Source organism: Haliotis rubra, unplaced genomic scaffold (genome assembly GCF_003918875.1).
Source record: "Haliotis rubra isolate DU_JTF1 unplaced genomic scaffold, ASM391887v1 Scf11, whole genome shotgun sequence".
Classification (NCBI taxonomy): domain Eukaryota; kingdom Metazoa; phylum Mollusca; class Gastropoda; order Lepetellida; family Haliotidae; genus Haliotis; species Haliotis rubra.
This window is the reverse complement of record NW_025765003.1, coordinates 3,418,814-3,431,658: the sequence shown is the minus strand read 5'-3', so window position 1 is coordinate 3,431,658 and position 12,845 is coordinate 3,418,814. Positions and strand designations below refer to the sequence as shown.

Below are 12,845 nucleotides of genomic sequence, written 5' to 3'. Positions count from 1 at the left end.
TGTTAAGTACTCGGTGTTTGGAATACCATGAAGAAACACTCTGTGTTCATATGTATAAGTTTTTTTGTAAATATCTCTTCATCCAATGACCCAATCGATCTTAAACTGTGCAAGTGGATGTTTTGTCAGACAACCTAATCACATTGTATGCATTTGTATTAAAGAATCTGTCTATGTAACTGTCAACAAAATAAACAGCAGAATGCTTGCAGAGGGAGGGAGCCAATGACCTGTAACAGCGGCAGTGTTGGGTCATAAAGGTCAATGCACGTGCAGTTCATGATAGTTACCTGTGCAAAGCACAGTGATAGACCGTTTGGATCATTCACATTGACTACTTCTAGCTGTCATCATGAAAGCTTATTCAGATGATGCTAAACGTTTAATTAGAAATGTGTTGAATTTTTTTAAAAAGAGCAAATGTAGCAACTTTTGCTCTTTGCATTAAAAGAACATCGTGCTAAAAATTGTGAAAAATAAACCAACAACCAATAAACAAAACCTTGTACAAAAAGGTAGGCATCCAAAGTTAGATTCGTTTGACATCAGGGTCATCAGAGATGTCATTCGCCGGCTATTTGCAAAATTTAAAGATTTTAACCTACAGAATAATTCTCACTAATGGGTTTTGTGGTTAATGTTGAACAACTCAGAGAAACAAACTCCGTATGATGGTTAACAGTTGGCACTCACCTTACCCTATTCACGACCTGTGACACCTCTTCATACCTGTCACGTGCACAGCTGACCTACATTGATGAACGTTGACCTTTATGACCCAACACAGACGCTGTTACAGGTAATTGGCTCCCACCCTCTGCAAGCATTCTGCGTTCTGCTGTTTATTTTGTTGACAGTTACATAGACAGATTCTTTAATACAAATGCATAAAATCGGTGATTTACAATGTGATTAGGTTGTCTGACAAAACATCCACTTGCACAGTTTAAGATTGATTGGGTCATTGGATGAAGAGATATTTACAAAAAAACGGGTCCACATGCATTTCATGCCAAACTATAGTCCTGGGTGAAGGATTGTTGGTTGTGGCTATGGTCAGTTTGGTGTTTATTTAGTACAGTGCATTCCTTGGAATAATTTTTTTAAGCTATAGAAATAAAGAATGCATCTTTAATAAGTATTTCATCACTTTGAAGCTCATTTGGGCTTTGCCAAATGTAAAATGTCTGTGCATAACTGTCTTCCATTGTCACCTGGGTTAGAAATCTTGTGATATTTTCATTAGTCTGCAGAAACTTTCTGCCACAGAGTTGCCATATATACTAATACTAAGAGTTGTAGTATGCACATAAATGTCACTAGTCCTTACTGATTATCGCAGAGGAGGATGTTTGTGATTTCAATTGATTTTAGGTCAAATGGATGGTTTCTTCATCGGCAACAGTTGCAGAGTACAATTATATGCATGGAGTAGTATTGTACAAAGAACTGAACAAGATCATAGTTGAATAATATCAACATGCACATGACATCTATTTCATTATTTCAAACATAGAAACAATAATTTGATTGTGTTGGAATATAGTAACACATGAGTTCAGTGAGTCTGATGATAGACCTGGGAAAAATCCATTGTTCCAATGTTGTCAACAAACTGAAAATGGTATTTGGTCAAATTGCAGATGACTCCAAGCAAATTCCTATTTGACATGTCAATGGACACTGACCAGAAGCTGGCCAATACTCGGATGCGGATCCCTCGCAAGGTGGAGCTGCTGGACATGGGAGAAACATCACTACAGAAGGTCAGTGTCGGATCATGTGATGTGCTCTATCTAAATATATGGACATTTATATCTGCCTGTGAATAGATATTTTGGAGTGTGAGTTGATATTTTGTGTCACATCAGCAATATTTCAGCCATATCGTGACAGATATTTTAGAAATATATGTAGCAGGTTAAGGGGTGGTTCTGTTCAATGAAGACCAAATGCCTGCTGGGATGTGAGTTGTGACTTGTGCCACTACTTTACTTTTCAAACATATAGTTTGTTTTGTTTTCACCCTGTAACATAATAACAATAATCAATAAAACAGTCATATCACATCTGTACTAATAGTAGATTACACATAAAAGGTACAATTACTGATAATAATCATATATACCTATCACAATATATTCATTGTAATGCAAATTACTTGAACTGCATCAATTCCAAGAAAGTAATAAACATAAGTAATAAACACATGCAGTTCACAAAAAGGTATTATATGGATTAATTGCAGCAGCACAATATTACCGGTACAATAGGGAACACATATCTGTGGCAATGAAAATACATGAAATATAAACACATTAAAAGGATAAAATACCTACCAAATATATGGTACTCAGGTGATATTACATTGTCCACCTTAGTGAAACAGCATGTCCATCTATAAGTAATAACACACCATTAAGTATATTACGCTAACCTATTCTTATATCATAATGAAACATATCACTCTATAAAACAAACCTACATAATAAATATATACATATACCTTACAGCACAACATTATCAGTACTGTGATATTCTTATAAATATACACAATAAACAGTTGTTAAAATAATATGGTATCTCAAGTGGCACAGACATTACATGTACCATCAAGTAGACAACATGGCCGACAAAGATGGCCTCTAAGCAGGCAAACATGCTTGTGTGTCACCTGACCTCATAAAAGATTACAATTATTACAAATAAACTTATAATGAAAATGCTGAGGCAGTAAACATGAAAATCATGCCTATAAACACACAATATTTGACTTACACTGTATTCTTAAAACACATTCATACCTTCACTTCACACATTTAATATTATAACCTAAGCAAGAATAATGTTTATGATATAACTAGTAGTTAACAAAAATTACATCCTACATAATATGTTAATAATTAAGTTAACTAACCTTAGACGGAGTGAAGTTGTAGACCAAAGAGAAGAAATCAGACGTCTGTCAAAAATATCACGTACGTCATATGTAAGATGCTTCTCGTGCGGCTGTATGTGGTAGACTGACTAAAATGTGCTGATGTTAGTAAAGAAGAAATCATACAACATAAAACTGACCAATCAGAGATCAAGGAATAGCTTGCCCTCTGAGTTAAGAACAAAAGAACACACTGCTCTCCCACAATAATACAATAGGAGCCCAGGTCCAGCTTGGGGTAATCAAGCTGGAGACACTAAATACCAAACATACTCTAATAAAAACCTAATCCAATAAAACTACCACAACCAAACTGTTTAAAAATGATACCGTATTTACACAAATAAATAAATAAAATGTAAAATATGACACTGCCACATATATGGCATAGTATCCATGTAGACAAACTATGTCAGGGCATATGTCACACATGTATAAATTAGTGAGTGAGTTTAGTTTTACACTGTACTCAGCAATATTCCAGCTATATGGTGGTGGTCTGTAAATAATCAAGTCTGGACCAGACAATCCAGTGATCAACAGCATGAGCATCAATCTTTGCAAGTGGGAACCAATGACATGTGTGAACCTTACCACCCGATCCTGTTAGTCGCCTCTTACGACAAGCATGGGTTACTGAAGATCAATATTCTTACCCAGACCTTCATGGGTGGTGTAAATTACTATGTAACATCAAACTATATTATCCATAGTAGCATGGATAAATTTTCCCTTCGGTAATTCTGAATGAGTATTTAATATTTTTATTCATGCTAATTGACTGGTTCCATTATTTATCAGTCTCGGAACTTGACACGTCAATAACACTGATGAGAAGCTGAGCAATATTAATAAAGGGTGCAAGGGACTTAAGTTATTTATTTCCCTATCACAATCAATCTGTTATGTTAATAATGGTAATAAATAATGATATGTAATAACAATAAGTTATGTTAATTATTAGTTAATTCATTGCGGGCAGATGATCAGTTGTTCCTAGGCTATTCTGCAAACAATAATGATGAGCATAGTTCTGTATACATGGTCATAATCATAAATGATATTGTAGGCTTCAATAACCCATGGCTGATATGCATGAACTGTGGATAAATGAAGGCAGTGTAAGGTCTTTTTGTGTGACTCATGTATTGTGTATGTATGTTGATTACAATTTTCGGTATTTTCAGTTTTCACAAGTGAACATCGATGAGCCAATGTTCCAGCCATTTCCATCGGAGATCTACTTCCAGAACTTCGAACCTTATGACACATATGAGATCCCATTTGTACTTAGAAACAATGATAAGGTTAGCATCCGAGTCAGCGGAATATTGTTTTGGTTTCGTGATTCTCTGAGATAAAGCTTTTTGAAAATGAAGATATGGCAAGAAACATACTGTCTTAATTCAACTGAATCTGGTTTCTCATGATTTGAATAAGTTTTGAAATATGTTATCTCAATATCATGGGACATGGTTTAATAGTACTTATCTGTAAATTGTAATTAGATTTGAATGAGTGAGTGAGTTTAGTTTTATGCTGCTTTTAGCAATATTCCAGCAATATCACAGCAGGTGGACACCAGAAATGGGCTTCACCCATTGTACCCATGTGAGGAATCAAACCCGGATCTTTGGCGTAACGAGCGAATGCTTTTAAACCTCTAGACTACCCCACCACCCCATAATTAGATTTGATTGTGTGAAGTACTATGAATTGGAATTTGCTGCAGAATTCTGCAGGTGGTCCAGATGACTCTCTGAACATTGATGCAGATGCTGGACCTCTTATTTTCAAATGTGTAGAAAAATGCATAGTCTTGATTGTATCTAGGACTGCCAACGGGCACTGTTGTGTATATCTCTGTGATAGTTTGGTTGTTCTGTAACTACATGAGCTTGTACTGTTTTCTTGATTAATACAGGTGCCCCGCCTTGTAAAGGTAACACAGGCCAATTCTCCATACTTCCAAATAATCAGCCCCCATGATGTGGGTCACAAGGTCGGGCCTGGCCTTCCTACTACCTTCAAAATACAGTTCATGCCGGATGAGAAGAAGGTACATCCTTTAAAAATCTTTACACAGTTTTCATGCATGTTCTTTTTTACAGTTGGTTGGTTGGTTGGCTGTTTGTTGTTTAACACCACACTCAGTTGGTTAGCTGGTTGTTGTTTAACGCCACACTCAGTTGGTTGGCTGTTTGTTGTTTAATGCCACACTCAGTTGGTTGGCTGTTTGTTGTTTAATGCCACACTCAGTTGGTTGGCTGTTTGTTGTTTAATGCCACACTCAGTTGGTTGGCTGTTTGTTGTTTAATGCCACACTCAGTTGGTTGGCTGTTTGTTGTTTAATGCCACACTCAGTTGGTTGGCTGTTTGTTGTTTAACACCACACTCAGTTGGTTGGCTGTTTGTTGTTTAACGCCACACTCAGTTGGTTGGCTGGTTGTTGTTTAACGCCACACTCAGTTGGTTGGCTGGTTGTTGTTTAACGCCACACTCAGTTGGTTGGCTTTTTGTTGTTTAACGCCACACTCAGTTGGTTGGCTGTTTGTTGTTTAACGCCTCACACAGTTGGTTGGCTGTTTGTTGTTTAACGCCACACTCAGTTGGTTGGCTGTTTGTTGTTTAACGCCACACTCAGTTGGTTGTCTGTTTGTTGTTTAACGCCACACTCAGTTGGTTGGCTGTTTGTTGTTTAACGCCACACTCAGTTGGTTGGCTGTTTGTTGTTTAACGGCACACTCAGTTGGTTGGCTGTTTGTAGTTTAACGCCACACTCAGTTGGCTGGCTGGTTGTTGTTTAACGCCACACTCAGTTGGTTGGCTTTTTGTTGTTTAACGCCACACTCAGTTGGCTGGCTGTTTGTTGTTTAACGCCACACTCAGTTGGTTGTCTGTTTGTTGTTTAACGCCACACTCAGTTGGTTGGCTGTTTGTTGTTTAACGCCACACTCAGTTGGTTGTCTGTTTGTTGTTTAATGCCACACTCAGTTGGTTGGCTGTTTGTAGTTTAACGCCACACTCAGTTGGTTGGCTGTTTGTTGTTTAACGCCTCACACAGTTGGTTGGCTGTTTGTTGTTTAACGCCACACTCAGTTGGTTGGCTGTTTGTTGTTTAACGCCTCACACAGTTGGTTGGCTGTTTGTTGTTTAACGCCACACTCAGTTGGTTGGCTGTTTGTTGTTTAACGCCTCACACAGTTGGTTGGCTGTTTGTTGTTTAACGCCACACTCAGTTGGTTGTCTGTTTGTTGTTTAACGCCACACTCAGTTGGTTGGCTGTTTGTTGTTTAACGCCACACTCAGTTGGTTGGCTGTTTGTTGTTTAACGCAACTCTCAGTTGGTTGGCTGGTTGTTGTTTAATGCCACACTCAGTTGGTTGGCTGTTTGTTGTTTAACGCCACACTCAGTTGGTAGGCTGTTTGTTGTTTAACGCTGCACTCAGCAATATTTCCGCTATATGGCAGCGGTCTGTAAAAAACTGAGCCTGAACCAGACAATCCTGTGATCAAGAGGATGAGCATCGATCTATGGAATTTGGATTTGATAACATGTGTCAACCAAGTTATCATGTGTTTTTATTTTTAAGTTTTAACAAGTTTTGGATATGTTTTTCAGGACTACACCCATGAGCTGGTGTGTATCACAGAAAGAGAGAAGTTTATTGTGCCAGTGAAGGCGATCGGGGCACGAGGGATCCTGGACTTCCCTGATGAGATCAACTTCCCAATCTGTCCAATCAAGTACCCAAACTCAAAAACGCTTCTCATCAGGAACATTGGAAACAAGGATGCTAAATTCACCCTCACTGTAGACAAGTAAGTACGCAAGTAAACACTGAGATTCCTGAGTCCATCAGTTTTCATTTGGTTTTGTAAAATGTGTTGAATTTGATTTAATTTTTATTAGTAGTATTATGTGAAATAGGGTTAAAGATTATTGTACTTGTATAGTGATGTGAATGAGTGCTGGTGCAGGTGTGTGTGTGTGCAGGTGTGTGCGCATGTATGTGTGGCTCCTTGCCCTGATTGTGTTTGTTTAGTATGTGCATCTGACCAAACCAGTGGATTTCATTAGACTCACATAGGCCTTTGCTTCAACAAAAACAAAAGTGTTCCAGTGGTATTATAATCCTCAACTCCGTCACGCATGTTCAAATGAAACCATGAAACTTGGTATTTGCCAGTACTCACAAGTTGTCTAACTCGCTGACTTGGTTGACACATGTCATCACATCCCAATTGCGTAGATCAATGCTCATGATGTTGATCACTGGATTGTCTGGTCCAGACTCAATTATTTAGAGACCACCATATAGGTTAAATATTGCTGAGTGTGGTGTAAAACTTAACTCACTCACTCACTCATTCACTGGAGGTCAACTTTTGAAGTAAATTCTGTTAAGAATGAACTATGTGGGAAGCAATGATTGGCAACTGAATCTGTTTTTTTCAGACCCTTCTCAGTAAATCCTGACATTGGCGTCCTGCCTGTGAATGAGAGTATGCAGGTGACCGTTGACTTTCAGCCCCAAGAAGGAGGTGACCACAAGGCAGACCTGGTGCTGCACTATGACACAGGTACACACTTAACGCTGTTATACTCTTATTGATAATCTTAGAATTCCATTGGTTCCATCTGGACCATGTGATGAATCAATTACATTTCAATGTAGATCCGCAAATGATATATCGGTATTGACCTGTCATGAGAATAAATTAATGATTGTCATCTGTTAGATTTAAAGTTGGCAGCTGGTAGTAACATTTCACGTTTCTCAGGTTACTATGATGAAACAGGACAATGAAAGGCTTCATGAAAATTAAAACTGATTTTGGTGTAACAAAACAAATAAGATATTGTGGAAACAAGACTCTCAGACCTGACCGTTTTGGTGGTCTGACTGACTCTTCAGGGATCGTGTCTCCAGACCTTGCTCTCACATAACAAACTTTGTATACAGTATACATATAGGCAAGTACACATTCCATGTGGCAGGCACACCTTACACTAGTATGAAACACTGTAGACAACCTATGGTGGTAAGAAGTATGTGAAATATTCACACGATACATTGGCAGTCTTCTACAAAAAATCTAGAATGATTAATAATAAAAGGGATTGGGAAAGGCAGAGGCCATGGGCCATTTTGCACATTTAAAAAATGGCCCATTAAAATTTTGAATTTTACTATTGATACAAGGGCAGTGGCCCATTCTAAATTCAGAAAATGGCTAATAATTCTGAAAATGTCCCATTGTCAAAGTTCTCTATCCCAGTCCCTGCGAATACAAACTCAATTTCTAAAAACATTGCCTATTTTAAAAACATGTTTGTCTGTATGATGTTTTATGTCCAAATTCAACTGATGTTCACTGATGTTATTCCCAGGAGAGGATGTGTTTATATCCTTATATGGAGCTGCCCAGGACTCCAATGTCAGACTTGACAAGAACTCTATCAGAATTGAAAACACATTTATCTCCATGGCTAATGAGAGAACTGTGACGATCCACAACCGATCAGACGTCATCGCCACTTCCACTGGTCAGAGTTTGCCACGCAGGAAGAAGAAGATCAACACAAGCTCATGTAAGTTCATCTTCATCACTGCTCTGTTAGATGCTTATAGTCTGCTTTTACTGGTTTGTGGATCTGTACATCATTGAATGAGTTAGTAATTGTTGCTTCACACTGCATCAGCAACTGGGCAGCTCTCCATGGCAGCTGTTACCCAAAACAATGGGTAACCACAATAATTAAGATGTCACCAAGTCCATTCAAACAAAGTGTGGAAGAATGTTATGCACTTAGGGACTGTTCATGATTTATGTCTGGGGGATGATGATGATTTCATGGAGAAGCATGTACAATGTGAATGACCCCCTAAAATGTTTGTACAAAGTAAGAAAATGAATGTATAGATGGAATATTGCTGAGTGTGGCATAAAACTAAACTCACTCACTGTTTAACTGAAATGGAGGTAAATATTATTAGAGAACTGTGACTTTTTAGTTTGTATTCTTATATCATCTTAAACAATAAAATATGAGGTCATTAAGAAAAGGTACCTCAAAGTGTTTATTAAACCTTAAAAACCTATCCAAAGACATTGTTGACATATTTACTATTGGAGGGGCGGTGGGGTAGCCTAGTGGTTAAAGCGTTCGATCGTCACGCCGAAGACCCGGGTTCGATTCCCCACATGGGTACAATGGGTGAAGCCCATTTCTGGTGTCCCCACCGTGATATTGCTAGAATATTGCTAAAAGCTGCGTAAAACCATATTCACTCACTCACTCACTACTATTGGATACCAGTAATATGTATTTTACACAGAAATATCTGGTTAAGTTTATCCCTCCCTTAAATGTTATGTCACTGAATAATGGTGAGCTTCTGTTATTGCTAATCCCAAAAATCTAACATGTGTATGGCCATGATCAAGTAGTACAGATTTTCTTAGCCTGTTATAATTATCTTCAATTACTTTTTGTCTTTCCCAGCAAAGCTTGTAACTTAAACCTTATTTGTGTGATGCAGGCGTCAGATTGACCTTGACAGAGAGGAAAGGATGGACACTGACCGTTTCCTGGATGAGTGTGTGACTGACCCCACTCTTCGGGATAAGCTGTCAATCCTGGGGAGGACCTTCCAGAACAGGAAGAGGGTGAGTGGTGACATCCTTCTTGGGCACAGACCAGGAAGATACACCTACATTTCCTTTACTGCAAGAAACATGTCATTATTCAACACACTGCACTTAAACTGTACTTCTTGAACCACAATTGTTTTACATTTTGTCTTGATAATTTTTCATTGTGTTGATTTAATATTTCTTGATTGGCTTAAGGCTGTCCTTAATTTAGTCCATGAAGGTTTTATAGTTTATGATGGTATATTCTTTTGGTGAAATCCAAGTTACAAGTACATACTATCTTTTGACCAACATTTTACACTTACAGATTCAGCTGAACTACTTTGGTCACTATTTTACCACTGTATAAAAGTTAATGGTGTAGTGATGGTGAGGTATTGTTAGATGAAATGTGATTGTGCCTCTGATGACGACTTAGTATATAAGCTGATTCAGCCCACTGGTAATGATGACATGTTGATTACAGATGGTATCAGATGACAAGCTGTTGTTCAATGATGACGTCATCAAACTTGAGCCCGTGGAAGGGGACATTTGGCCCAACTCCTCATTTAATGTCAGCGTCATCTTCAAGCCACGAGAAGCTAAAGCATACACACATACTGCATTCTGTAACGTCACCGGCAGAGAGAGCAGGTTGCCATTGCGTATCCGTGGGGAAGGCATCGGACCCAAAGTGGAATTCTCATTTGAAACATTGAACTTGGGAAATATATTTATCGGCTCCACCCACACATATGAGGTAGTCCTTGCCAACAATGGAGATATTGATGCTATATTCAGTGTGATGCCCAAGTCCACAGTGTTTGGGCCGTGCTTCCAGTTTAACCCCTCGAGGGGATTGTCATGCCTGGAGGACATCAGGCCATTCAGATCAAGTTCAGCAGCCCCTACCTGGGAGACTTCCAGGAGGAATTCCAGTTCCAGGTTGATGGCTCTCCAGAGCAGCTTCAGATCACATTCATGTAAGTCAAGTAACTGGATATATGAACTTCTTTGAGTGGCATTTTAGAAGTTGGGATGTACAATATTGAACAGACTAAATGGATAACAACTTCTTTTATTTCGTGAGTGCATTCCTGCCTTACAACGGTACAAGAATCTGTATCGAAACATCGCGTTCACTCCCGTGTGGTACAAGAATCTGTATCGAAACATCGCGTTCACTCCCGTGTGGTACAAGAATCTGTATCGAAACATCGTGTTCACTCCTGTGTGGTACAAGAATCTGTATCGAAACATCGCGTTCACTCCCGTGTGGTACAAGAATCTGTATCGAAACATCGCGTTCACTCCTGTTTGGTACAAGAATCTGTATCGAAACATCGCGTTCACTCCTGTTTGGTACAAGAATCTGTATCGAAACATCGCATTCACTCCTCTTTGGTACAAGAATCTGTATCGAAAAACATCACATTCACTCCTCTTTGGTACAAGAATCTGTATCGAAACATCAGCGTCAAGAATCTGTATCGAAACATCGCGTTCACTCTTGTTTGGTACAAGAATCTGTATCGAAACATCGTGTTCACTCCCGTGTGGTACAAGAATCTGTATCAAAACATCGCGACTCCTCCTCTTTGGTACAAGAATCTGTATCGAAACATCGCGTTCACTCCCGTGTGGTACAAGAATCTGTATCGAAACATCGCGTCACTCCTGTTTGGTACAAGAATCTGTATCGAAACATCGCGTTCACTCCTGTTTGGTACAAGAATCTGTATCGAAACATCGCGTTCACTCCTCTTTGGTACAAGAATCTGTATCGAAAAACATCACATTCACTCCTCTTTGGTACAAGAATCTGTATCGAAACATCGCGTTCACTCCCGTTGTGGTACAAGAATCTGTATCGAAACATCGCGTTCACTCCCGTGTGGTACAAGAATCTGTATCGAAACATCGTGTTCACTCTTGTTTGGTACAAGAATCTGTATCGAAACATCGCGTTCACTCCATCGTGTTCGGTGGTACAAGAATCTGTATCAAAACATCGCGTTCACTCACTCCGTGGTACAAGGTCTGTATCAAGATCTGTATGGTAAACATCGCGTTCACTCCCGTGTGGTACAAGAATCTGTATCGAAACATCGTGTTCACTCCCGTGTGGTACAAGAATCTGTATCAAAACATCGCGTTCACTCTGTGTGGTACAAGAATCTGTATCGAAACATCGCGACTCACTCCCGTGTGGTACAAGAATCTGTATCGAAACATCGCGTTCTCCCGTGTGGTACAAGAATCTGTATCGAAACATCGCGTTCACTCCCGTGTGGTACAAGAATCTGTATCGAAACATCGTGTTCACTCCCGTGTGGTACAAGAATCTGTATCGAAACATCGTGTTCACTCCCGTGTGGTACAAGAATCTGTATCAAAACATCGCACTCATTCCTGTGTGGTACAAGAATCTGTATCGAAACATTGCACTCACACATGTGGTGAATCTGTACAAGAATCTGTATCGAAACATCGCACTCACTCCCGTGTGGTACAAGAATCTGTATCGAAACATCGCACTCACTCCTCTTTGGTACAAGAATCTGTATCGAAACATCACACTCACTCACATGTGGTACAAGAATCTGTATCGAAACATCGCACTCACTCCTGTGTGGTACAAGAATCTGTATCGAAACATCGCACTCACTCCTGTGTGGTACAAGAATCTGTATCAAAACATCGCACTCACTCACATGTGGTACAAGAATCTGTATCGAAACATCGCACTCACTCCTGTGTGGTCCAAGTGTGGTACAAGAATCTGTGTGGTACAAGAATATCAAAACATCACACTCACTCACATGTGGTACAAGAATCTGTATCGAAACATCGCACTCACTCCCGTGTGGTACAAGAATCTGTATCGAAACATCGCACTCACTCCCGTGTGGTACAAGAATCTGTATCGAAACATCGCACTCACTCCTGTGTGGTACAAGAATCTGTATCAAAACATCGCACTCACTCCTGTGTGGTACAAGAATCTCTATCAAAACATCACACTCACTCACATGTGGTACAAGAATCTGTATCGAAACATCGCACTCACTCCTGTGTGGTACAAGAATCTGTATCAAAACATCGCACTCACTCCGCAGTGGTACAAGAATCTGTATCGAAACATCGCACTCACTCCTGTGTGGTACAAGAATCTCTATCAAAACATCACACTCACTCCTGTGTGGTACAAGAATCTGTGGTACAAAGAAACTCCTGTGTGGTACAAGAATCTGTATCAAAA

The 12,845-nt window shown here is 39.4% G+C and overlaps 1 protein-coding gene across 1 annotated transcript in view; it reads left to right on the top strand.

Annotated features, from left to right (window-relative positions):
* Positions 1-12,845, top strand: part of LOC124285510 (hydrocephalus-inducing protein homolog) — an 89,044-nt gene that overhangs the window by 6,000 nt on the left and 70,199 nt on the right. The window contains 10 exon segments of the mRNA XM_046721754.1: positions 1,644-1,766; positions 4,126-4,245; positions 4,863-4,997; positions 6,561-6,760; positions 7,398-7,522; positions 8,334-8,474; positions 8,477-8,534; positions 9,487-9,613; positions 10,068-10,431; positions 10,434-10,566. Coding sequence (XP_046577710.1) covers positions 1,644-1,766; positions 4,126-4,245; positions 4,863-4,997; positions 6,561-6,760; positions 7,398-7,522; positions 8,334-8,474; positions 8,477-8,534; positions 9,487-9,613; positions 10,068-10,431; positions 10,434-10,566 — 1,526 coding nt within the window.